Source organism: Gaeumannomyces tritici, assembly GCF_000145635.1.
Source record: "Gaeumannomyces tritici R3-111a-1 unplaced genomic scaffold supercont2.5, whole genome shotgun sequence".
Lineage (NCBI taxonomy): Eukaryota > Fungi > Ascomycota > Sordariomycetes > Magnaporthales > Magnaporthaceae > Gaeumannomyces > Gaeumannomyces tritici.
The window spans coordinates 1,841,341-1,864,652 of record NW_008804549.1 but is presented as its reverse complement, the minus strand read 5'-3'; the positions used below and the strand labels follow the sequence as shown (position 1 = coordinate 1,864,652).

Sequence of the window (23,312 nt, the reverse complement as noted above, 5' to 3'; positions counted from 1 at the left end):
GACCCGAAAAAAACGAACCCGCACGGCACGACTTTTGTGCCACGCACATACACCGTACGGTTGGATTGGCCTCATTGTTTCAAGGCCGATGCTGGCGGGGGGCTGCAGTTCATCGGCCGGGGCCATGCCTGTTGGCGTTGTTTCTCATTTCTGTCCTCTTCTTTTCTCGTCTATCCTTCCTTGGGCAGCGGGATGGTCGCTCGCGGTGAACGTCGCTCCCCGGCTAGAGGGTTTGAAACATGTCGACCCTCGCAAGATCGGGTCATGAAGCTAAATAAAGTGCGAGCATGCAGACAGTTCATCTGCCATCTGGTCTCTTGGGGTTTGTCGGCGCTCAGGCGCTGGTAACAGATGTGCTGCAGTGCCACATCACGTTTGGTTGCATCTCATACCGTACTTGGCGAAATGGCCGTCCACGTGCGCGGACACCGCGGGAAACTATCGGCACCATAGCGCGGGGAGCCTGACTTTTGACGGCGGACGGTGGATCGCATCGTCTGCGAGTACGTCTTGTATGTCCGCCCGTCGTGCTCGATTCGCTCGCCCACCTGCCAGACCATGCTCTCGGTAGACGCAGGACATTATACATGACGAGCCTCTGGTGACATATATAGTTGAGGGTAGATTGTGCTGCAGGCTGGGATCGGGGGCCACTGGGGCGGACAAGCTAGCAGCCGTCTGACGGGACGGGTACAACCTGGCATAGACGACGACTCCAGCTCGGCATATTCGAATTTCCCGGGTACGACCAAGTAGCAGCACCAAAGCTCGGGATGGCCAAATGCCCCGGCTCCGAATCACTCCACCCTTCAGATTTACCCACCTCTGTCGACATCGATTCGGCCAAGTGATGAGTGGTAGGTAGAGAGACGGATGGGCTCTGTAGTGTTTTCTTTGCGTCTCCATCGACGACGAGCCCACCGCCATTTCCGGGCGCCCCGATAAAAAAAAAAAAAACCTCGGGCCGGATTTCTCGGATGGTTGAGAGGATATAACAGCAATAGGCGTGAGAGCGGCTCCCAACTTCGCCATTGCTTGCTGACTGAGACGGGCGAATCGCGAGGGCTTTGTAATCCTGTCATTCTAGCGCGGGGAGCGGACACAGTATGGAAAAGCGTGGACATGCGGCGCAAAGATACGGTGGGCGGGCAGGCGGATCAAATGGCATAACGGTGGAGATCGCCCTGGAAACTGTAGACCCCTGCACAATCTCACCGTCCGCAGGCATTCCGGTTTGCGGCTTTGCTCGATGCAAAGCAGCTTCTCCACCCTGGCACAGTCAGGACCCAGAGCTCCAGCCTCAAAGCTGGCCGTCGATGAGCCTGATTGGCTGGCTGCCTCGAAACGTGCCAGACGAATTGGGCCTCTCGCGCACCCCCTTTTGTCTTTTGTACCAAGAACACCCCCGGCCCGCCCTCGAGAAGCACGTCCCTCGTCCGCTTGACTACCTGCACTTGTTCCCATCGCCTGTCCCTCCACCCATTGATTGCCTTGTGAATATCGCCCGACGCTAAAATTTCTCTCTGCTCAGTCTCCTTTTCTCTTCCTTCCACTCTTGTCAGTCTCTCCTTCCATCTCGATCCCACCCATAATCCCTCTTAATACCCCCCTCTCGCGCAGAACGACCGCCCACGGGTCTTTCCTCGACTCGTCCGCGCCTCTGCTTCTTTCCATCCATTTTCCTGGGCGTCCCATTTCTCGCGTCCGGAGCCCGCTTGGTGTTTGCTCGCGCTCGCCCTGCGATCCCGCGCCCGCTCCCCCCCGTCCAGCCACCTCGCCCACCACGGCCTGCGGGACCTCAACCACCGAGATCGCCTACTGAGAAGCGCCCGCTTCTCCCGCCGGTATCCTCATTCGCCATAGGCCCGTCTCCGCTTGCCGCACGACATACTCATCGCCGTCGCCCGGGTCAACTCAATCAACATCCACATTAAGCCGCAGTCGCCGCGATGGCGCTGTTCGCCTGGGCATCCCGGCGCGCTGGCGGCCTGCTGCTGATAGGCCTCATCCTCCTGAGCTACTACGTCGTCTCGCATGAGGCCGTCCGGGCACAGCATGCATACAAGTATCAGCAGCAGGACAACGTTAAAGCCGAACCGCTTCTCACCGAGGGCGCCGGCATCTGGACCTCCATCTGGGCTTACTACTGCCTCCTCATCCACGTTCTCGTTTTCAGCTTCTCGAGCCGCATCAATTGGTCGCTTTGGGACATCACCAGGGGCGTTCGCAAGGTCTCGCACAACAAGGCGCTGAAGGACTTCAAGTTCGCACACCGTCGCCGTGGCTCCGCCACTTCGCTTTCCAGCTCCGAGACTCTCACGTCCTCCCGGGCCTCGTCGACCTCGTGCAGCGAAGCTGGCGATCTCGACATCGAGTTTTGCACTGACGGCGACGTTGCTCCCGACCACGTCATCCACGCCATCATCATCCCCAACTACAAGGAGGAGGTCGATACTCTGAGGGAAACTCTGGAGGTTCTGGCCAGTCATCCGCAGGCCCGTAACTGCTACGATGTGAGTGATGAACTCGCTCTCTGGTGGCATGCGGCCTCTGGGAGGCGGTCTCTCATTCCGTCTGGAATCCCGCGCTCGGTCCACCACGGCGGTCTAGATGTCTTAGTAGTGGGCCCGTGCTGATTTGTTTTTGTTTAGGTTTACCTCGCTATGGAGCAGCGCGAGGCCAATGTCGAGCTGAAGGCCATGGGCTTGGTGCAGGAGTTCGTCAAGAAGTTCCGTTCCATTGACTTCACCATTCACCCCTCGGACATTCCCGGCGAGGCTGCCGGCAAGGGCAGCAACGTCGACTGGGCGGCCCGCAAACTCAGCGAGAGATACCCCCTGTCTGCTCGCAAAGATGTCCTGGTCACTGGTATTGATGGTAAGATTATGCTGGGTGATGTGGCAGTCGCATGCACTGTAGGTACTATGGAATGTTGGCTAACGTGTGCCTTTTCATCCAACAGCCGATAGCCACCTCTCCTCCAACTACTTCGCTTTGGCCACCAGCATGCATATTTCCAACCCCGAAACCGCCACAACAACCATGTACACCGCTCCCATCATCTTCGATCGCAATGCTCACAACGTTCCCGCCCTCGTCCGCGTTGCCGACATACTCTGGGCTGCGGGTGGTATTTCTGGCCTGTACACTGGCTCCACCATCGCCCCTCCGACTTCTGTTTACACCTGCAACATGGAATTGGTCGATCGCGTTGGCGGTTGGGACGTCGACAATGAGGCTATCGGCGAGGATCTCCACATGTACCTGAAGTGCTTTTTTGCTCTCAACGGGCACGTCACCACCAAGGTCATCATGGCTCCTGTCAGCCAAACCAACGTCACCGGAGGCGGTCATGGCCAAGGACTTTCCGGACTCTACAAGGACATCCGCGCTCGCTACAAGCAGGCTGAGCGGCACATGTGGGGTGCGCTTGACACCGGCTACGGTCTCAGGAAATGTGTTGAGCTTTTCAAGGAGAGGAAATACCTGGCGCGCGCCTTCAAGCCTCTGCACACTTCTCTGTAAGTCATGGATGGATCCCGGTCGAGTTGATGCATTGGCTCGCACTTTACTAATACTTGGCACCTCACCCCAGGGATACCGCCGATTCGTACGTTCCCCAGGAGGTCGACAAGCTTGACCCTGAGCAGCCTCTTGAAGCTGGCATCTTTTCCGATGTGACCCACGACACACTTGAGAAGCCCGACTGGGAGCGCACCTTCTATCTCCTCCACCGCCTCTTCGAGGCACACTGCCTCCCCGTTCACGCTACGATCCTCATTGTTTCCTCGACCCTCTTCCTCTGGCTCACCGAAGGCGCTGCCGACATTCACGGTATTGCTTGGATCTTCCCTGTCTGCAACTGGCTCCGCACCGCCGGATTTATGCAGGTTGCTCTCTATCTCTTCCTTTACGAGAGCTTCCACAGGACCTGCGTCGAGACCCGTGAGAAGGAGATGTCCGATGCCGGTCTTGCCAAGGGCATGAACTTCTCCAAGAGGGAGGTCAAGAGGAATTACATCGACTACTTCTTGGTGCCATTGGTGGCACCAATTTTCGGGTCGATCCCATGCATGTGGGCACAAATTTGCCATTTCTGGACCCTGGACTTAGTATACACCGTTAGCATGAAGGCGACAAGGCAACGAGCCAAGTCCATTGCCTTGGCCGCGAAGGTGTAAACAGGTCACCTTCGCGCGATTCTCTTTGTCTCTTCAGGTTTTCATTCGCTTGCACACTTTTTTTCTACTTCTCTATTGAACACCTTTTTCTCTAAGCCGGGAGCAACCGTTGGATCGGTCACCCCTTTTGCCTTTTTAAATCTTCTTTTTCCCACTTCGCTACTTTTGTGAAGACTCGATTTGAAGACCTTACAAGACGGCCTTTATTGATACCTGTTGTTTCACTACGAACCATTTCTTGAAGAGAGGGGAATCGCGAGGCTAAGTGTGTAAATAGAGGATATGATGTTGATATGCATGGCATGGCATCGGCATTTGGCATCTAGAACTGGGGGGATTCTGGCCTTGTTTTGCTTGCTTTGGGCTCAAGGAGTTCTCGGAACAATTACGCGGGCGGGCTACAGATGATATCCTCTCGCATCATTCGCTTACAGTTTATGGGGTTGGCGGCACCAACCTCTGGCACGGGGAGAACGGGGGACACGCACACGGACACGAGGATGACCTTCCGCAATGGCCGAGCCGCGGCCGAGGCGGCGGAAGACAGACGGGAGCGGGCGACCTATGTGTCTGGCGGGGGGCAAGGACTGGCCCTACTAGGCAGGCCAACGTGTCAAGGCCGCCAACCGCAAGCGACCGTCGCAGCGGTTGGGAGGCGCGACGCTCTCGTGTGCAGGGATGGCGCCCTGCTAATTACCAGCCCACTAATATCTAATCAATGTATCTACATGAGATGGCTAGTGGAAAGAGATGGGATCATGACGACGAGCCGAGATGGTGTGGAGGGCACGCAGAGACAAGAATTGCGTCTAGCGGCGGGCTGCACTGCACTTCTGTGTCGCGGACGATGACGCCCAGGGAGGGAAGGACGACTTTTTTGTGGCCGATGGGGTTGACAAGATGAGAGGATGGAGAGCATCGGGGGGACATTTGGAAAGACGGACGGAGGTGGTAAGCTGCTAGTCACTCGCTTGACCAATTCAGAGCCCGACTTGTCCCCGATTGAGCATGACATCACAGCCCTTGGATATGCACATGTTGATTCGTAGTTTGACTGGAGCCATCGTCTTGTATTCCTCGGGGGACGCGCGTCGACGGGTTCACCTTTATCATTCGCATAGCATCAGGGACATTTGTACATATGAGATAGGCTAGCAATTTGTGGTGTATTTTCTCGTGGGCAGTTGATGTATACGCCTGGTCTGGCTGTGTAGGTCGGTCGTCCCTACATTGTCAGGCTCAGCAGCCCCGAGGGGCGTCGGAGCTTAGCATTCAGGGTCAGCGCTAGGCAAAGAACTCACAAGCGATACTTCACCAACCAACCACAGAAATTGGTATCTTGGACCCAGGAGAGTCACACGGCGCCTTCTCACTCCGCGCTGAATCGGCACATATCGACGCCGTGGATAACTGTCTGTTCTCGAAGCCGCCGAGGTCCTTGAGAGAAGATGGATGTTTATATAAACTGCGGTCAATCGTCCAAAGGAAATGTGCTGGTAGAAGTCCCATAGTCCGAACATACGATACACGCTCGACTTTGTGAACCAACCTCCTGGGAAAGTCTCCTGAGGTCGGTCGACAGCATCATATCCTGCCTCCCAACATCAAAAGCTTCTAGTTGTCACACCCCAAAACCGCCAGCCGCCATGGGCAACCCCCGACCGACGGTCCGCGTGGGCGTCTTCATCCCCAAGGAGGCGCAGCTCCTCGACGCGGCCTGCGTCGACATCCTCGCTACGGCGGGGCACGACTACCTCTCCCTGTGCAAGGGCCTCGTGCCGCCGCACATCATCGACCTGGCCCCGACGGTCGAGGTCCTGTACGTGTCGCAGCTGCCCGCGGGCGCCGCCGTGCCGCTGACGGCCGGCGCGCGCCTCCTCGTCGACCGCCACCTCTCGAGCCCGGACGTGGCCCCCGGCACCCTCGACGTCGTCCTGGTGCCCGGCCCGGACCCGGCCGCGGCGCACGACGCCGTCGCGCTCGAGTGGCTGGCCGCCCACCACGCCGCGGCGGAAACTGGTGGCGGCCGCGGGACGGACGTGTTGTGCGTCTGCACCGGCATCTTTCTGTGCGGCGAGGCGGGCATCCTCAAGGGCCGCAGGGCGTGCGGGCCCCGCGGCATGCAGGACCTGCTGGCCAAGAGGTTTGAGGGCGTCACTTGGGTGGGAGAGGAGCTGCGGTGGGTTCGGGATGGGAATCTCTGGAGCAGTGGTATGTTTTTTTTCTCTTGCCATATACCGTCTGTCCTGCATATTCACCCTTATCGCCATCCACTTGTATAAGCCCAAATTACTGACGAGGCGACAAAAAAAGGCGGCATAACCAATGGCAATGATCTCGTTTCTGCCTACATCCGACAAAGCCCTCTCTTCCCAGGCCCCGTGGTCGAGATGGCCCTCATCATGGCCGATACCGGTGATCGACCACAAAAGTACGGCCAGAGCAAGCCCGTGTTCGTCATGTCAGTCCTCTGGACCCTCTTCCGGGGACTGGTCATGAGCATCAGGCGGCCAAAGTATACATAATGTGCTCATACAGGCCACAGGCATCCGTGGCCAAGGCGCGCATGATGGGCAGTCGTTTTGTTCCTCTTTGGGGTAGAATATCTGTACATATTGCCGGTTGAGAGTCTAGTTGTGGGATAATTTGACCTCATCCCGGTCTGGACTGCACCCTAATCGCCCTTGCCTGTTGTCGAGTATCATGTCGAACTGAATGAATAGAAGAAAGTCGACCTTGGATCTAGCAATTACTCTGCGAGCTGTCACCTCAGACTAGCTCGGCAAATACACACGAGGAATACATACTGTCACCGGCCAAGAACCCGTGGCAGATAGCGACGGCATCAGTACCCCTGGGCAGGGGGAGGCAGCCCGGCCCAGCCATTCTCGGCCAGGCCACCGCTACTCCCACCCGACTGCCCATCAACCCCCACAGCGCGACTCTGCCGCATCCCACGGACTTCATCCCCATACTCTACCACATCGCCACCCTCATCGTCACTCTCGACAAGCGGCCACGGCGAGATCTCCTCGAGGCTGAGGTCCGTCAGCCCGCCCGGTCCTCCTCCGCAGATTGCTCTCCTCCTGCCGCCGCCGCCGGCGGAGCCGTCGTACCTCCTCTCGGTCGTCTGGGTGTCGGGGATGCCGAGGCCAAAGGGGGCGAAGAGCGTGAGGGCGGCCATGAGGGCCATGATCCCCGAGAACACGGCTAGCATGATCCACAGCCCGCGCCCGCGCTCGTCATCGACGTGCCTCATCGACCTGGAGATGACCCGGGCAAGGATGGCGCCCACCTTCCCGCCCGCCGCCGCGACGCCGTAGCAGGTGCCCCGGAACTCGGTCGGGAAGACCTCGGCCGCGAGGACGAAAGTCAACGTGTTCGGCCCGAGGTTGAATAGGAACTGCGTCAGCGCGTACAGCACGACGCTGGCGTAGTGGCCGTCGCCCTCCCGGCCGTACGTCTGCGAGACAGTGATGGAGGCGGCCGCGAACAGGAGCGCCAGGGCGCCGCTCGTCCAGATGTAGAGCGTCCGGCGCTTGAACAGGCCCATGAGCGGTATGACGGCCAGGCTGCCGGTGATGGCGGCGGCGGACGTCATGTACAGCGTCCGCCCCGTGTTGAGTTGGAGTACCTCGTAGATATCCGCACCTGGTCTGCTCAGGTCCTCGTTCCAGGTTGGTAGGTCTCCTGGCTTCACCGTTGGTGTGCTGTTCATCAACAAGCCGGCGAGGGTACGGGGGCTATCCAGCCCCGTGCCGTAAAACTATGGGAATGGATATTGGAGTCAGCTCAAGCAAGCCCGGATATTTAGAAGGAAAAATTGGTGTTCTTTCGGGATTCTTTGGAATATTAAAGGATAGCCAGAGCTTTTCGAAGAAAGAAAAACAAAGCCGCTTACTGCTATGTCTAAAAGCAGCCACTGCGGTGTTAGGGGGGTGAGGCGCTTCCACCCCTGGCTCTTGCCAAAGAGATAGGTCCAAAAGGCGGAAGACCATGACGGCCTACCACCACCGCCTTCCTCGGCATCCGGCTCGTCCGAGTCGTCGGACGCGGCGTCCTGGGGCCGCGGCGAGGTGGAGCCGATCTTGATAACGGCGCCGAGGGCCTTGTTGAGGTCGCGCTTGATAGCCGAGTAGAAGCGCGGGGTCTCGGGGATGAAGATGCGGAGGCCGATGGCGAAGACGGCGGGCACGCCGGCGAGGCCGAGGACCATGCGCCAGATGCTGTCAACGGCGAGCTTTACCGAGGCATCGCCCCCATTGGCCATGGCCGGCGCCTGCAGGCTGTACGCATGGATGATGGCCCGGCCCAGGCCATAGGCGCAGACCCGGCCGATGCCTTGGGCCAGGAAGATGGCGGCGAGCATGGTGCCGCGCCAGGCCGTGGCCGTGAATTCCGAGGCGATAACTGCGCTCATTGGGTACTTGAGAGGGCAAATAAGCCGTCATGTCAGAAAAAAAAGGGGCCGCCTGTGTGGGGATTTGGGAAGGTAAATCACCTCTGCTCCTATGCCCAGCCCAAGAGTCGCCCTCCACCAAATAAGCGAGGCGTAGATATCCATGGAGGAGCTGCCGCTTATGGGGTCGACGTACCCCCGGCTCGAAAACGCGGCGCCGCCGATGGCCGCCAGCACGATGAGTAGCTCGAAGCCATACAGCGCGCTCCTGCCGAGCCTGTCGGCGACGTGCCCGAACCCGATCATGCCGACGACGGTGCCGCCGAGGGTCACCATGTCGAGCACCAGGTCGGCATCCTTCGGGAGCGCGCCGCCATCGCTATCCCTGCTCTCGGGCCCGTAAAGGTAGAACAGAGCCGGCGTGGTGATGTTGATGGCGATCAGGCTCCAGCTCGAGGCCAGGAAGCCCATAAAGGCGACGAGGTAGACTCGCCAGCTGAAGCCGATGCCGTCGAGGATGTTGAGAATCTGCCTCTCTCGGCGCCGTCGGTGCTGTGTCACAGCCCGGAAGTATCTAATCAGCTACTGCTTCTAGAAAGCTGCCATGGTGGCTTTTCAAGGTAACATACCCGCACATGCCTGATGTCTCCCTCGAGCTTCAGTGGCTCCCACCACTTGAAGACCTGCGAAACAGCTCTGGAGATCATTCTGCGGCTCTATCGATCAAGAGGAGCGTGATTTGTCGTCAAGAGCGAGTGTCTCGTAAGCGAGTGGGCGATCAGCGACAAGTAGTTTGGCTCATCTATTTGCCTCTCCCTCTGTCTCTCCTCTGGAGCAGCATAGCCCAGATCACGGAGACAGAGAGGATGAAGGGAGGACAAGAGGATGCGGCTATGTAAACAGCCCACACAATACAGATACGAACGAGGCTCAGCTCGTCGAATCCGGCCTGTTGCCGATAATTAATCATCACATGCAGGGACTTTCTGCTAAACTGGTTGCCCACACACCCTTCTCGGTCCAGACCGGAAGGGCTGGGCGTGGCTGCGCCCAAGCGACTCATCCGGGATGGAAGGGCAGACTCCCCTATTTCCTGTTGTGTAGCCATGTGAACGCAGCCCAGCCGTCCCGCCTCAGTCACGCCGCCCTCGAGGAGCCAGCTCCCTCGACCGAAATTCTGCTTGGAAACTCCTTCTTTTCCACTTCTGATCAGGGTCTCTTGGCCAGAGAAGAGGAGAGAGGATGTCTTTTTTGAATCTCTTGTCGATAGGGCTGGGGTCTGGGATCCGGGGTCCCGGGAGGGCTGGCCAGCAATAATTTCTTTTTTTTCTCCCCCAGGATTCGACGACCCATGCACGGCGTTTGCTGAGACGGTAATCGGCAACTCACTCGATTGGTCGCCTGGACAGATGTTGAACAGTTCATCGTCGTGGAGTTCGGGCGCTGCCCGCATGTTGTGGAGGAGTTGAAAAAAGGGGCCAACCAGAGGCCGCGGATGAAGCACGGGGTGGCCAGGGGTAGCTGTGAATACACCCCCAAAATACCTAAGCCCACCCCCTCCTTCACGAGAGGAGGGAGTGCTCGGGTGACATGGTTGCCGCTATGAAATGTCATGTTACGGTTCATCCCATCGCCTGCTGCCTGCTGCAACTGACAGAACTCGTTCGCGGACCTGCATAAGAGACCAAAAAAACCAGGTTAGCAGCACAGCAAAGGGTTCTCTCGTTGCTTTTCTTAGCCTCGGCGAATCGAAGACAGTCTAGACGGATGGGTTGTCAAAACAACGTGGACTCGGTAGCAGCCGGGGCTTGTTTGTTTAAGCTCTAGTCTTGGTGGCCGTGGCGGAGCTAGGCAGCACGACTTGTCCCCCCACATACCAGGGATCCGTTTGTTTGGGCCACCATGTCGGGCGTTGTTGAGATCATCGGCGCGGTCGCCGCCGGCGTCCAGATCACGGCCCAGATCGTCCGCATCTTCCGCACGGCCCGCAACGCCCTTCGCCAGGTTGAGCGCCTCCACCGCCTCCTCGAGGAGCTCGAGGGCAACCGGGAGCTGCTGAACGCGCTCTCCACAAAGGAAGGGGAGCGGAGCGCCAGGGCGATTTATGACCTGATCAACAACTGCCGCGACCTGATCGAGGAAAAGGCGGGCGCGAAGATGGCCCCGATAGACAAGGCGAGGAATTTCTTCTGGCCTGCCGAGAACGAGGAGTACCTCCGTAAGCACATTGACGAGATACGGCAGGAGATCATCAGCCTGGGCATCTGGCTCAACTTCGGATTAGGCAAGGGGGCACAAAGCCTGGTGCCCGTCGCAGATTTGATTTCTGGGCCGCCACGGGGTCTGAATGATACACTTTTCAGCGACGGCACAACCATTGTGTCCAGTCCAACTATTGGCCTTGGGGTTGTGGCCTCTCCTCAAGCCTCAGTAGCCCCGTCGAGTCCAGTCGTGTCGGGAGGACGAGCGCCTAGGAGGTCGACGACTTGTAAGTAGCCTCCACCTCTTCACATCCGAGGAGCCTTTGGTCTGGTACTAACCCAAGTTGTAGACTCGGGACCCACCGACTTGCCTACTGTCCTGTAAGTATCAGAACGCAGAGCGTGACTGTTTGTGATATAGACAACGGGGTCTAACAAGCTGGGCAGCACTCTTCAGCGCAGCGACGGGAAGCAATTCGTGGCCCCCATGGCCTTGGACCGGCTCAGCATCATGGAGCGTGACGAGTCCATCCGCACGATCGAGTACGAAGCGACAGGGGGTTCGAAAACCGGCCCGCTCCGAATCACCCACCGAATACCCCGCGGCACCATCCGGATAGAGGACAACGACCTCAACGACCTGTGTGTCTGCTTCCTCGACGCCCATGTCATCACCATCCAAAACTCCGAAGGATACCGGATCCACAGGATCCATGCCGAGTACAGCTTCCGGTCGGTCGAGTCTCGCGAGAGGTTTCTTTTAAAAGTCCGGGAGCGTGAGCTGCTGGGTCGGTTCACGGCCAAATGCATCCGCAAGGGAAACGGCCAGCAGATCCTGGCCCAGTCCAAGGTGGTTCGACTGTGGCGGAAGCTGCAGGAAGAGGGACACGCAGGAGTCAGACGGAGAATGACGCATGTGACGGTCTCGTTTCTGGGGAGAGACGAGAAGCAGTAAGCAAGCGGCACATTGGACAACTTCTTTTTGGCAACATGGCCCAGCTGACTCGGGTGGCAAACTCGGCAGGTACGAGGTGCCGCTGGCCGACTTTCACCGCCAGCCGCACCAACAAGGGAACGTAATAACGCTTATAAGCAAAGCAGACAGGGGCTCAGACGGCCTGCACCTGGAATTCTACCCGGCTCCCAGGTCTCCGGTCCCAAGCAGAGAAAGACAAAAGTCGAGCTGGAGGCCGTTCGGCAGCAGCACATCCCCGCCGAGTTCGCCCACCCTGACCACGCCTGCCCAGTCGGATGCCGACCGGTTCAAGGCGGTCTTCATGGAGAACCACCCTTCCACAGTGACCTGGACGCCGCTGCCGCCCATCAACGTCGACGAGACCGACTCGCTGAGCAAAGATGCCCACATCCAGGTCTTCAGCGCCCCAAACTGGGGGGCTCTGAGCTCGAGCGCTAGCAGCACGGCCGCCACCGCCTCCTCGGGCTCGAGCAACATCACCAGCTACACCATTGCCTCTTCGCGCCACAACAAGGATGTGGACGCTTACTCGACGTCGCCGGGCAGTCGAGGATTTCTTGCCGAGTTTGAGAACGCGCTCGAGCTGCGCCTCGGTTCAGAGAAGCAAGAGTTGAGGAGAGCCTGTGATAGTGATCGGAGATAAAACTGATTGACCTGCTTCTGTCTGGGCGGGGGGCACATCACAAAGAATATCTATGTGCCCATGCAGCTGATAAGAAGGGCAAAGGGGCACGTCGCTGGAGCAGGACGCCAGGCCCCGCCTGGTCCAGCCACATCCAGTGGAGACTCCGTGCTCCAGACCGCGGCTGCAATGATGGCGCGTGGGCAGCAGATGCTTTCATGGCCAGCACGGCCGCATACTCCTCCTTCCCGTTAGATGGCGACGACTGTAAACCCACGACTGACATCGATACGCTCACCGAAACGACGCAAAAGGAAAATGTGAGTGGAACACGATGCCGCCGATACCATTACGAAGAAGACCCCTGATGGCGAGGGATGGAGAAGCAGATGTCGATGATGGCCCCCACAATGATGGGGAGGAGGGGTTTGGAGGTAAAATCGAGTCTCATGGAAACTCGGCCTCGGACCCTTCGGACTTGAGGCTCGTGTTGCCGAAGTTTCCAAAGAGGGATGGAGCAGCACCAGCTCTGCAAGAACCTCAGAGGAGCAATGAGCACACCACAAAGCCGACCCAGACAACTTCCTAACTTTGCCCTCCAAAAGGCTTACTGTTTGGTGGGGATGATGATGATGGCGACTTGCCGTGGACGCTTCTTGGCTCGATACCCAGGGGCACAGCCATGGAAACCGTATAGAGGGGCCCAGAGAGAGGCCACGCCGGGGGATTTTGGTTACGGGGAAATCTGGGACCAAGGCAGATGGAGCCTTGGGGGTTTATGGGTTTGGCGTTACCCATTTTGTAGCCGAAGGTTGAGGATAGATCTAGATCGCCAGTCGACGAGCTGTCGAGGCACTAGTGGTTTAAGGAGTCGTCTTTAGACCTGGGCGTGTATATAATGTTAATCGACTTTAGTGGCTGAAAGGTCGACATCCTGGTATTAACTAGCCACAAACCCCGTCCGTGCCGTCCTCCAAGCAGCCTGAGCGGATCAGACGAGCGAAAAAACGACAACAGATCCACAATTACGCGAGACTGCGCAACCCCCGCACCGCACACAAATTTTCACCCACGGCAGAAAAAATCGGCTGCGGGCTGGACTCAAAAGCCCCTCCCAGAAGGCAGAGGCATCAAGGTCAGATGGCCGAGTTGGTTATGGCGTAGGATTAAGGTGTCTTCCACAGTCTTCCTATGGAGCAATCCGCGTGGGTTCGAGTCCCACTCTGATCAATTTTTTGCAACTGCTGTGGCATACTTCGTGATATTCCCTTTTGCCTCGCGTCGTCCACGTCGTTCGCCTTGTTCACATCCTGCTCTGGGTGCTTCCGCCTTTTTGTGAGGGTTCGTAACTTAAATATGAATGTCCTTCGCCATCGTACATATTACAAGCTGGGATAAGTGCCGACTGGACATGTATGTAGTTGTTCGCTTCCCTCCCTACTACATAGTGATAGACCTGAGTGGATAACCGTACGCGCGCCACGGACACGAGGGCCGCAGCACCCCTGCCTCGACCGCGTGAAGGCGGTGGACAGAGCCTCGGCCGACTTGATGGAGAACTCAAGCTGCAAAGCTGCAGTGACCTGCATTGTCTCCACTGCATAGACCCGTATTTGTTCCCGCAGGTTGCCTGGGTAGCTGGGATAAGGCGTTATCGGTGGGGTGCGACCCCGACTTTTCTTGCCTGGAGCGGAGGAAGAAAAAAAAAAAATCTCGACAGAGGCCGGAGCTAGGTTCCATGCAGCAAAATTTCCGCCGGGCAATCTTTTGAAAAAAAGTCGATCCTGTTCTCCCACTTTCAGGTCGCTCCGAACCACTCGCGCAAACTTCGTGGAGAGATTTGAATCACCCTCTCATTCATCCTTTCATCTTCTCCGCACGGCTTGTCGCAGAGCGCACGCCCATTTCCCTTTTCCCTTTTGTGATCGGCGCCACAACCGCAAATATGTCTCTTCTCCCCGCCGCTCTCTACGGCCTGAAGGTCCCGCCTGGCGAGATCGTCGTCGCTGCCGCCGGTGACTTCCCTGCGACGGTAAGTTTTCGTCCCTCTTCATGGGCCGACCGCCGATCTATTCATCCGGATGGAAACTACCAGCGCGTCTGAAGACCAAAATGCCATTCGAGACGGTACCTTGCGACTTGCATATATTTTTCAGCCACTGACCCGCTCGCGCATCAGATCCGCATCACCATGGCGGCTATCGACCCTACCGAGGAGCCTGAGGCGGACGAGGACGGCAAGGTTCCCCGCATTCCTCGTTCGACCCTCAAGATCCTCAAGGAGGCTGTTGGCGACGACTACGATGAGGACGACTCCTACCTGGAGGAGCTTCTGGCCAATGCCGACGAGGACGACTCGGACGATGATTCCGAAAAGGAGGAGGAGGCCAACGGCGGCCCCTCGGACCCCGCCAAGTCCAAGAAGGCGCGCAAGGAGGCCGCCATCAAGCAGCTGATCGCCGCCGCCCAGGCCGAGTCCGACTCTGACGAGGACATGGCCGACGGCGAGGCGAACGGCAAGTCCAAGAAGGGTAAGGAGCCTGCCACTGATGAGGATGACTCAGATGATGACGACTCGGAGCTTGGCGCCGACCTGGAGGACCACGTTCTTTGCACGCTGGATGTTGAGAGGGTAAGTGTTCCGTGACGACCTGGAGCGAGCTGTGCGCGTTGCTTGGATCTGGCGCTGACAAGCCTCTGTAGAACTTCCAACAACCCCTTGACATTGTTATTGGCGAACATGAGAAGTGCTACTTCGTCGTGAGCGGTACCCACTCAGTTCACCTGACTGGTAACTACGTCATGCCTCCGGATGACGACGAGGATGACGAGGACAGTGAGGATGATGATTATGACCTGCCGCCCGACATGGACGAGCTGCTTGGTGACGATGGGGATATCTCCAGCGACGATCTTGATGAGATCGACCAGGCCGAGCGCGTCAAGGAGATCGACACGGATGAGGAGGAGGCCCCCAAGCTCGTCAAGGTCAAGGACACCAAGAAGGGCAAGAAGCGCCCGGCCGAGGACGAGGCCGAGACCCTCGACGACCTCATTGCCAAGGATGCTGTCAAGGCCGACGCCGAGGTGAAGCTGAGCAAGAAGCAGCTGAAGAAGCTCAAGAACAACAAGGGCGAGGCTGTTGGAGCCGAGGAGAAGGCCAAGGACACCACGCCTGCCAAGGGCGACAAGAAGGTCCAGTTCGCAAAGAACCTTGAGCAGGGCCCTACCGGCTCAGCCGAGAAGGCCAAGCCCAACGGAAAGGCCACCATCGGTGTCAAGGTTGTTCAGGGCGTCACCATTGACGACCGCAAGCTTGGCCAGGGCAGGACTGCCAAGTCTGGTGACAAGGTTGGCATGAGGTACATTGGCAAGCTTCAGAACGGCAAGCAGTTTGATGGTTAGTGATGATCCAAGCCCCACCCCTCCGCCTTGTTCTGTCCGTTGACGTAGTGCTAACACCTGGTGCCATCACAGCGAACAAGAAGGGCCCGCCATTTACCTTCAAGCTGGGCAAGGGCGAGGTCATCAAGGGTTGGGATATTGGTGTTGCCGGCATGGCGGTCGGCGGAGAGCGTCGTCTGACCATCCCGGCGTCGCTTGCCTACGGCAGCTCTGATGTCCCCGGAATCCCCGGAAACAGCACGCTCATTTTCGACGTCAAGCTCGTGGAGATCAAGTAAACAGCCATGTCGTTCTCTGCCATCTTAGTTGGGCTTCCCTGGCTCACCCGATAATATCTCGCCTCCGGTCTGTTCGGACGGTTGTTCGACGCCCGAGGCAGCCTCTTCCCCTGAAACATTCTCTTGCTCGACGATGCAAGTTTCTTTTCCGACCTGCACCCGGTCTGCGAGGATCCAAGCCGAGCCCGGCCTGCGGTAGCAGATCTGTATGAGGGATGACGATTATTAACGTTGCATTTGTCTGGCGTTATAAAAGTCTTGGTGGATTTCCGAGGAACTCGTACCATTTCCTGAATTTCCTTGATTCGTTTTCTTTGCTGTTAGATAATTCCAGGGTCAATGTACGCTTTTGAGGTGGGATAGCTCCAGCATGCACTGCGGCTACTCTATGATGTGGGTGTGCATGTTAGTCGGTCTCCAGGGTAGAGAGTCCTAAAATCGACTGTTTGGGTTGATTTTATCACTCCTTACCCTTTGTGTGTCAATGACGTTTGTCGCTCCCTTGCGGATCACCTTTTGCTGATTCCCTTGTATCCAATGCTGGAAGTCACCTTGGGAAGGGTACTTACTTACCCTAGGTACCTTGGGTATCGTTACCACCAGTCAGGTTCCCTTTTGGGGTCCAGTTCGCCGGGCTGGACGAAGTGATGGGTGGCACCTGCTCTTGTGTCGGGGTGCCTTCCTATTGAGGGTGCCTTCCGCGGCTCAGAGAGACCTCCCGTCGTCATTGTTTGTGCCATGGATCCTGGAGAGATTTTCCCCCTCACCCAACGGCTTGTCAAGATCTGACTGTCACCCCCAGCCTCGGTCGTCTCATCTGTTGTGCATTCTAGCCGGCATACTTTGTAGACTCCAGTCTATCATCATTCGTTGCTCACAAGTTCGCTCTTCTGCCGCTATATAGCAGCATTACATAGACAAGACATCATATCCCAGACGCCTTTCGCGCCGGCATTTTCATGACCTGCATTTCTAACTCGTATCGAAACCCCTGCTCTTCTCACTCGAAGCCGAGCTCTAGACGATGAAGAGAGAACACAGCCATGGAAAGGGGAAGGGAGAGGCATGCGACACCCCCTTGATGGGTCGTGATGATCTCGGTGGCGAGGGCGCCATGTACCACTACCATACGCCGTCTTCAAACAATGCTGAATGCTGCTCTCCGCCCGCAAAGGTTCAGAGGACGGGGTCCAAAGTCACGTCAGCTCTGCGTGCACTGACTAACAGGAGTGAGCGTCACTCTCTACCCTTGTTTTTATGCCTCTGCGGACTCCCAGAGAAAACTAACTGGGTGGCCCGATGCCCAACACAGCCTCGAGTACCTCGGTAATGGTCGAACCCCCATACACCCCGGTGCCGTCTCCTACCCATCGGGGGCATGTGGCAAAGGCCGTAGCGGCAGGCCAGGGCTTTGTCAACAAGGTTTCATCATCGATATTCAAGTCGGCCATGGAGCCGACTGTCGTACACAGGAGCAAGCACAAGTCTAGGCCATCCATCACCTCACTTGAAAACAGCTCGATGAGGTATCTGGACAAGACGACTCCTGCGGCATCCTCGTCAGCAGCCACCTCGGCAACCACGCAGGTGCCCCAAACCAGCACGAATACAGACGCCAATACCGCTTCGAGCACACGCAGCTCGCAGCTCTTGTCGCCGTACGACTCGACGGGCAAGACGTCACTGGACTCCAAGTTCTCAGGGTCGGCCAAGTCCAAGGACCGAGAAAAGAACGCAAGCGCACTGTCGACAGTGACGGCAGAGAGGAAGGACAAGAAGCCGACGGGCAAGAGGCGGATTCCCCGGACGCGTTCCAGCCCCGAGTCCACCAATCTGACCCCTATCCAGGAGACAGACTTGGACCAGTCAACAGCAACGGTCGTGACAGTCGAGCGGGCAGCGGCGGCCAAGGTCTACCTTGAGACATTCTACCACAATCTTTGGAGCCAGCCGACACCTCGATCGATGCGAAGGCGCTTTCTCGAGGGCGATCTATACCGTGCGGCCAAGGAACAGGCGCTAGCCCCAGGCGAGGGGGATGCCCTGAGGCTGTCCTTCTACCGCGATGAGTCGGACTATCTGCGCGAGATGCGCGTCATCAAGACCCAGAGCATGCGCGCTCTCAGCTCCGACTGCCGGGGGGTGCCCCGCGAGTCCGACTACGATGTACTGAAGATACTGGGGAAAGGAAGTTTTGGGGTTGTACGTCTGGTCCGGGAGAAGTCCAGAGATGACGACAGAGTGCAGACACGACAGCGGCGGAGGCAGAAGCAGGTGTACGCCATGAAGGTGATCCGCAAGTCGGCCATGCTTCGGACTTGCCAGGAAGGCCACCTACGGGCGGAGCGGGACTTCTTGGTTAGGTCCGAAGGCTCGAGCTGGATCGTGCCGCTGATGGCGGCCTTCCAGGACACGGCGAACCTGTATCTCGTCATGGAGTACATGCCTGGGGGAGACTTCCTGGGGTTGCTGATCAGGGAGAACGTGCTGCACGAGACTGTGGCGCGCTTCTACGCGGCCGAGATGGTGCTCTGCGTCGAGGCCGCACATGCTCTGCACTGCATACACCGCGACATCAAGCCCGACAACTTCCTCATCTCGGCGTCGGGGCACTTGCGCATCAGCGACTTTGGGCTCGCCTTTGATGGGCACTGGTCGCACGACACGGCCTACTTCAGCAGCCACCGCTACTCGCTCGTGAATCGCCTGGGCATCAAGGTTGATGGCGATGAGCAGGACCAGCGCGATGGATCCAGGACGAGGCTGAACATGAAGTGGACCGCGGGTCTGATGACAGGCATGGAGAAGCACGAGCGCCAACGCGCTGGTGGCGAGAAGGGTGACGAGCTTGCAGCAGCGTCGACATCGCCTGGAGAGAAGCTCCTGGACTGGCGCAACCGGTGCGGCAACCGTACGTGGGCGACGAGTGTGGTGGGCACGAGCCAGTACATGGCGCCCGAAGTGGTCAAGGGCGAGCACTACGACGCACGGTGCGACTGGTGGAGCGTGGGTGTGATCCTGTACGAGTGCCTGTACGGGCACACGCCGTTTCTGAGCGAGGACGGCCGGCACCAGACCAAGCAGAACATTCTGAACCACCACCAGACCTTTGCGTTCCCGCACCAGCCCGGCGTCTCGCAGCGGTGCCAGCATCTCATCATGTCGCTCATCACAGACAAGCAGAACCGGTTGTGTTCGCGCCGCTACATGTTCAAGGACGTGGCGGCAGGATCCCATCCGGCGGCAACGGCGGCGTCGTCCGGAGTCAAGTTTGCCAACGGCGGCGGCAGCGGGCATGGGGACTTTGCTGACAGGTTTGTGTTTGCCTACGACGGCGAGGACATCAAGGCGCACAAGTGGTTCCGCGGGGTGCCATGGGAGCGGCTGCACACGCTGGAGCCTCCGTTTGTGCCGCATATCCGCGGCATCGACGACACGCACTACTTTGAAGACGACGAGGAGCCCGTCAGCGACTGGTCATCTACCCAGCCGTCCACCGAGGACGGTGGTGTCAATGGAGACGGGGCCGCGGATGCTGCCGACGACGGCGGCGGCGCGGGAAAGGGGGTCGAGAAGCCACGGCTGGCGGCGCTAACGCGGCAGCAGGCGCGCGAGGCCGAGATGGCGGTGTTCCTGCGCGGGTTCCGGAGCAGCATCCAGCGCATGGCGCGACAGTGGGTGGCGCTGCCTTACGACTCGCTGCGGCTGCGCAACATCGACTATGCCATCGAGCAGCTGCCGGGCCTGACTCCCGACGAGCGCGAGGGCCTCCGGGGATTCGTGCGCTGCTACGGGCGCAAGGAGAGGAAACGGCCGCGCGACAAGCTGCTGAGGGACCGCGCGACCAAGGGCGTGGTGCTCGAGCTGCGCAAGCGCAGTGCCTTTTTGGGCTACACGTGGCGCCGCAGACGCACCGGCGTGCACGACGCCCAGAGGGCTGCTTTGAATGCGGCGACAGCTGCTGCCGCCGCTGCCAACGCTGCCGAGGCAGGGAGGACGGCGGCGGCGGCGGCGGCGGCGGACATGGGCTCTGACGGATTTGTTGCCATGAAGGCGCTGCACCACCGGGGGAAAATGTACTGAGAGGCAGAGTCCTGGGAAGAACTTGCTTGAAGGAGGGAAGGTGACACCAGGAGGGAAGCACTATGGGTGGAGGGACGTGTTGTTGATGTGGGATGACAACGGCATGTGTTGTTGTTGTAGTAGTAGCAGGATTACGGAGATCAAAACGGTCAAACGAACTAGGTAGGCGTTTAGCTAGGCAGAATTACAGTATATCATTACTATGGAGGTGGGGAATCATGGTTGCTTGCGCATGGTATCATTGGGTTAATATACGACAGGAAAAAGAAAATGGCAAAACAAATGCAGAGACTGCATGGCCAGAAGAACCTTGACACCAAATAAAAGATTGATATGGTAGGCAAAGTCACATAAGGGGACAGGTCACCAGGCTTTGCCGATGGCAGAAGGGGTGGTAAAGGATGAAACGGCAAAGCTCTGCTGCGTCAGCCTGCTCGTGGCGACGGCGGCCGAGGTGGCAGCAGTAGCGACAGCGGCGGCCCTGGCGTTGGCCACCTCCCACTCGAACTCGCGCAGGGCCCGGAGCTCCGAGGGGATGAAGAGGAGGCCGACGATGCCCTCGAGCGCGCCGAGGCAGAGGGCCAGGCCGCCGACGAGCACGAGGACGAAGGAGACGTAGGACGCGTGCTGGACGGGCACGAACCAGACGGCCACGAGGCAGCCGACCCACGTCAGGACGCCCGTGACGAAGCGCACGGTGCGCCAGAACATGGACATCTCCTCGCGCTCGAAGCAGGCGTCGGCCAGCTCCAGCAGCTCGTCGTAGTCCCGCGTCGCTGCTCGTTGCTTCTCCTCCAGACGCTGGCCTCCCGACATGGCGGCGGCGGCCGCCGCAGTTGCGGTTGTTGTTGGCTGTAGTGGTGCTGCTCCCGGGTGGTCGCGCTCGGCCCCCGTCGGCTCGCTCGCTGTCCTGGCGTGGCCTGGCGCGTTGGTAGAGAGGTGGCCGCCCGCGGAGGATTCCTGGCCGGCGGTCGCTTGGTCGGGGGAAGTGATGGACGGCCTGGGTGGCTGATCGCCCTCGCCCTCGACGGACTCGAGGATGGAAGGGGCAGGGCTCTGGAGGTATGTGCCCCGGGTGACGCGTATCGTGCGGCTGTCGTCCATGTCGCTGACAGAATGGGCGGCGGCGGCGCCTCTCTTGCGCGGCTTCATGGCCGCGATGGAGAAGAGGCTAGACCCGCGCCTGGACACCGACTTCTCGGGCGAGAGGGCGGGGCCGGCGGCCGCCAGGGCCGCCTCGCTGTTCCTGAAGCCGAAGCCGTGGCCGGCGCCGGCGCCAAAGGCTCCGCCGCCTAGCACGCTCTTCCGGTTCCTCGACCCGGCCCCGTCGTCGGCCGGGGTCCTGGGCCGAAACTCGAGCGTAACGTCGACGGAGAAGTGATCGCTGAGAGAGCAGCCCAGGACGCGGTGGCGCGCGACCATGCCGACGGCAGCGGACCGGACACCCCACTCGCCGCCCAGCAGGTCCCGGTCACCGGTCCCGGCAAACACGTAGTCTATCCTGCGGGCCTTGGCGTCCGGGCAGCTGGGGTGGATGCCCGGGTCCTCCTCCCAGGCGGCCACGACGCGTGGGCGCTCGATGGCCAGGTTGCTGGTGGTGGCGCGCAGGTCGCTCACCTCGACGAGGCTCATGTGGCGGCTGGCCTTGCGCGTGAGCGCCTTCTTGCGGGTCGCGCCGCTGCCGCCCGACTCCGCCACGCGCGGCGGGGCGCCCAGGCGGCGCTGGCGCGAACAACTCCAGCCCCATGTGTTGTAGGCGCTGTCCGAGGTGACGCCGTTGACGTTGAGGTTACGGTCGGCGGTCGGGATGGTGCCGCTGATGTTTCCGTTGCTGGCGTCGTCGCCGTGCACGGCCTGCCAAGCGTCCATCACGGGGGCCTCGGAGAGAACGAGGCGATGGGGCAGCGACTTCGGAGGGGCGTTCAGGTCGCCGAGGCCGATGACGAGGTGGCCGCGGTCGGCGGCGGCGCGGAGCAGCTTGGCAAAGTGCCAGGCCTGGGCAGCCCGGTGAGGCGCGTACTGGTCATGATCGGGTTCGCTGTACGCGGCATGTGTGTGCGTGTTGAAGACCTCGATGATGTGGTGGCGCGCCGGGCCGTAGCGTATGCGAGCATAGGCGACGCCCTTGGCGGCGAACCAGTCACCCTTCGTGATGGCCGTCGGGTGGCCGTTGAGCGGGAAGGCATGCAGGCTGGTGTCCTCGATGGGCCAGCGAGACAGGATGACGAGGCCGGAGCCCACAACGCCACCGTGGAATAGTTTGCCATAGGGCAGGACGGCCCGGGTCTCGAGCCGGATGCTCTCGTAGTCGGTCTCGCTCCAGACCTCCTGCAGGGCCACGATAGCAGGCGCCGCGATGGCGAGGCGGCGCCCGATCTCGGCTATCCGCTGGGCCCTCCACTTGGAGATGAAGCGGAGGCCCCAGCAGTTGAGCGTGACGATACTGATTTCGGTTGGTAGCTCGTCCATCGTGACGTGTGGTTATGACTGTGCCTGTGTTCGCCCTGTCTGGTGGCTGCGAGAGCACGCACACGGGTAGCACACGGACACGCACCAGCTCCCTGCTAGCTCCTCGACAGTCTAAAACCCCGTCAGAAGCCGAGGTAGTCAAGAGGCAGTTGGCGGCAGGTGGTGTGGTGGTGTGTAAGGAGTGAAGATGGAGAAGCAGGAGAGAAGAAACCAAGAACGACAAGAAGATGGAGAGACAGCAATGAACACAGACACAGATACAGACACGGCCGGTAAACAGCCGAACGAACCCCTTAAACTCGGGTCAGGAACCATACCCAAGAAGAAGGATTCGCTTCCAGGATCCTGGCCAGTGGTAGACCTGACCTGACAGGGCCACAGGCCCTACAACAGGCCTTGCGTAATACCTACACAGTAATACCAGGGATCGCAGAACACGGGGGAGCGAGCAGCACAACGGCACATGGTGGTTCGTCGCTTCACATGGGCGACTGGTACGCAATCGTCGGGGTAAACAAAACAAATCACAGGCCAGCGGGCCTCTGAACAAAGGAAAAAAGGAAAGCACGACGTCAAATCGGAATTGAATGCGACGCTAAACATCACACCTGTCCTACGTCACTCCACTTTGACCGGCGATTTGGGTGGAGTCCCGCAAATTACCTTCTTTGCAGCTTCGCCATTCAGCAGCCATCCCT

The 23,312-nt window shown here is 59.1% G+C and overlaps 8 protein-coding genes and 1 non-coding gene across 9 annotated transcripts; 7 read left to right on the top strand and 2 right to left on the bottom strand.

The window, feature by feature from the left end:
- The first annotated feature begins 1,416 nt into the window (after positions 1-1,416).
- Positions 1,417-5,344, top strand: GGTG_09614 (hypothetical protein). Its single transcript, XM_009227467.1, has 4 exons — positions 1,417-2,513; positions 2,652-2,877; positions 2,963-3,521; positions 3,596-5,344. Exons 1-4 carry the CDS (start codon positions 1,950-1,952, stop codon positions 4,179-4,181), a joined length of 1,935 nt encoding a protein of 644 aa, XP_009225731.1. The 5' UTR covers positions 1,417-1,949; the 3' UTR covers positions 4,182-5,344.
- Positions 5,270-6,880, top strand: GGTG_09613 (hypothetical protein). The gene is made up of 2 exons (XM_009227466.1): positions 5,270-6,392; positions 6,495-6,880. The coding sequence occupies exons 1-2, from the start codon at positions 5,828-5,830 to the stop codon at positions 6,704-6,706; spliced, it is 777 nt and encodes a 258-aa protein (XP_009225730.1). The 5' UTR covers positions 5,270-5,827; the 3' UTR covers positions 6,707-6,880.
- GGTG_09612 (hypothetical protein) lies at positions 6,766-9,463 on the bottom strand. Its single transcript, XM_009227465.1, has 4 exons — positions 9,210-9,463; positions 8,683-9,132; positions 8,083-8,607; positions 6,766-7,947 (listed from the first exon to the last, which is right to left on the bottom strand). The coding sequence occupies exons 1-4, from the start codon at positions 9,285-9,287 to the stop codon at positions 7,027-7,029; spliced, it is 1,974 nt and encodes a 657-aa protein (XP_009225729.1). The 5' UTR covers positions 9,288-9,463; the 3' UTR covers positions 6,766-7,026.
- A 696-nt stretch (positions 9,464-10,159) lies between these two features.
- Positions 10,160-12,400, top strand: GGTG_09611 (hypothetical protein; the record flags this gene model as incomplete). The annotated part of the gene is made up of 4 exons (XM_009227464.1): positions 10,160-11,068; positions 11,132-11,162; positions 11,229-11,732; positions 11,806-12,400. Exons 1-4 carry the CDS (start codon positions 10,483-10,485, stop codon positions 12,398-12,400), a joined length of 1,716 nt encoding a protein of 571 aa, XP_009225728.1. The 5' UTR covers positions 10,160-10,482.
- A 346-nt stretch (positions 12,401-12,746) lies between these two features.
- On the top strand, positions 12,747-12,968 carry GGTG_09610 (hypothetical protein; the record flags this gene model as incomplete). Its single annotated transcript, XM_009227463.1, has 1 exon — positions 12,747-12,968. One exon carries the CDS (start codon positions 12,747-12,749, stop codon positions 12,966-12,968), a length of 222 nt encoding a protein of 73 aa, XP_009225727.1.
- A 545-nt stretch (positions 12,969-13,513) lies between these two features.
- GGTG_20190 lies at positions 13,514-13,609 on the top strand. Its single transcript has one exon. It is a non-coding gene; the product is annotated as a tRNA-Leu (tRNA).
- A 467-nt stretch (positions 13,610-14,076) lies between these two features.
- GGTG_09609 (FK506-binding protein 4) lies at positions 14,077-16,452 on the top strand. The gene is made up of 4 exons (XM_009227462.1): positions 14,077-14,411; positions 14,559-15,011; positions 15,083-15,779; positions 15,857-16,452. Exons 1-4 carry the CDS (start codon positions 14,325-14,327, stop codon positions 16,060-16,062), a joined length of 1,443 nt encoding a protein of 480 aa, XP_009225726.1. The 5' UTR covers positions 14,077-14,324; the 3' UTR covers positions 16,063-16,452.
- Positions 16,453-17,143: 691 nt separating this feature from the next.
- On the top strand, positions 17,144-20,182 carry GGTG_09608 (AGC/NDR protein kinase; the record flags this gene model as incomplete). Its single annotated transcript, XM_009227461.1, has 2 exons — positions 17,144-17,291; positions 17,375-20,182. 2 exons carry the CDS (start codon positions 17,144-17,146, stop codon positions 20,143-20,145), a joined length of 2,919 nt encoding a protein of 972 aa, XP_009225725.1. The 3' UTR covers positions 20,146-20,182.
- Positions 20,183-20,508: 326 nt separating this feature from the next.
- GGTG_09607 (inositol phosphosphingolipids phospholipase C) lies at positions 20,509-22,614 on the bottom strand (the record flags this gene model as incomplete). Its single annotated transcript, XM_009227460.1, has 2 exons — positions 20,509-21,055; positions 21,179-22,614. The coding sequence occupies 2 exons, from the start codon at positions 22,612-22,614 to the stop codon at positions 20,509-20,511; spliced, it is 1,983 nt and encodes a 660-aa protein (XP_009225724.1).
- Positions 22,615-23,312: the final 698 nt, after the last annotated feature.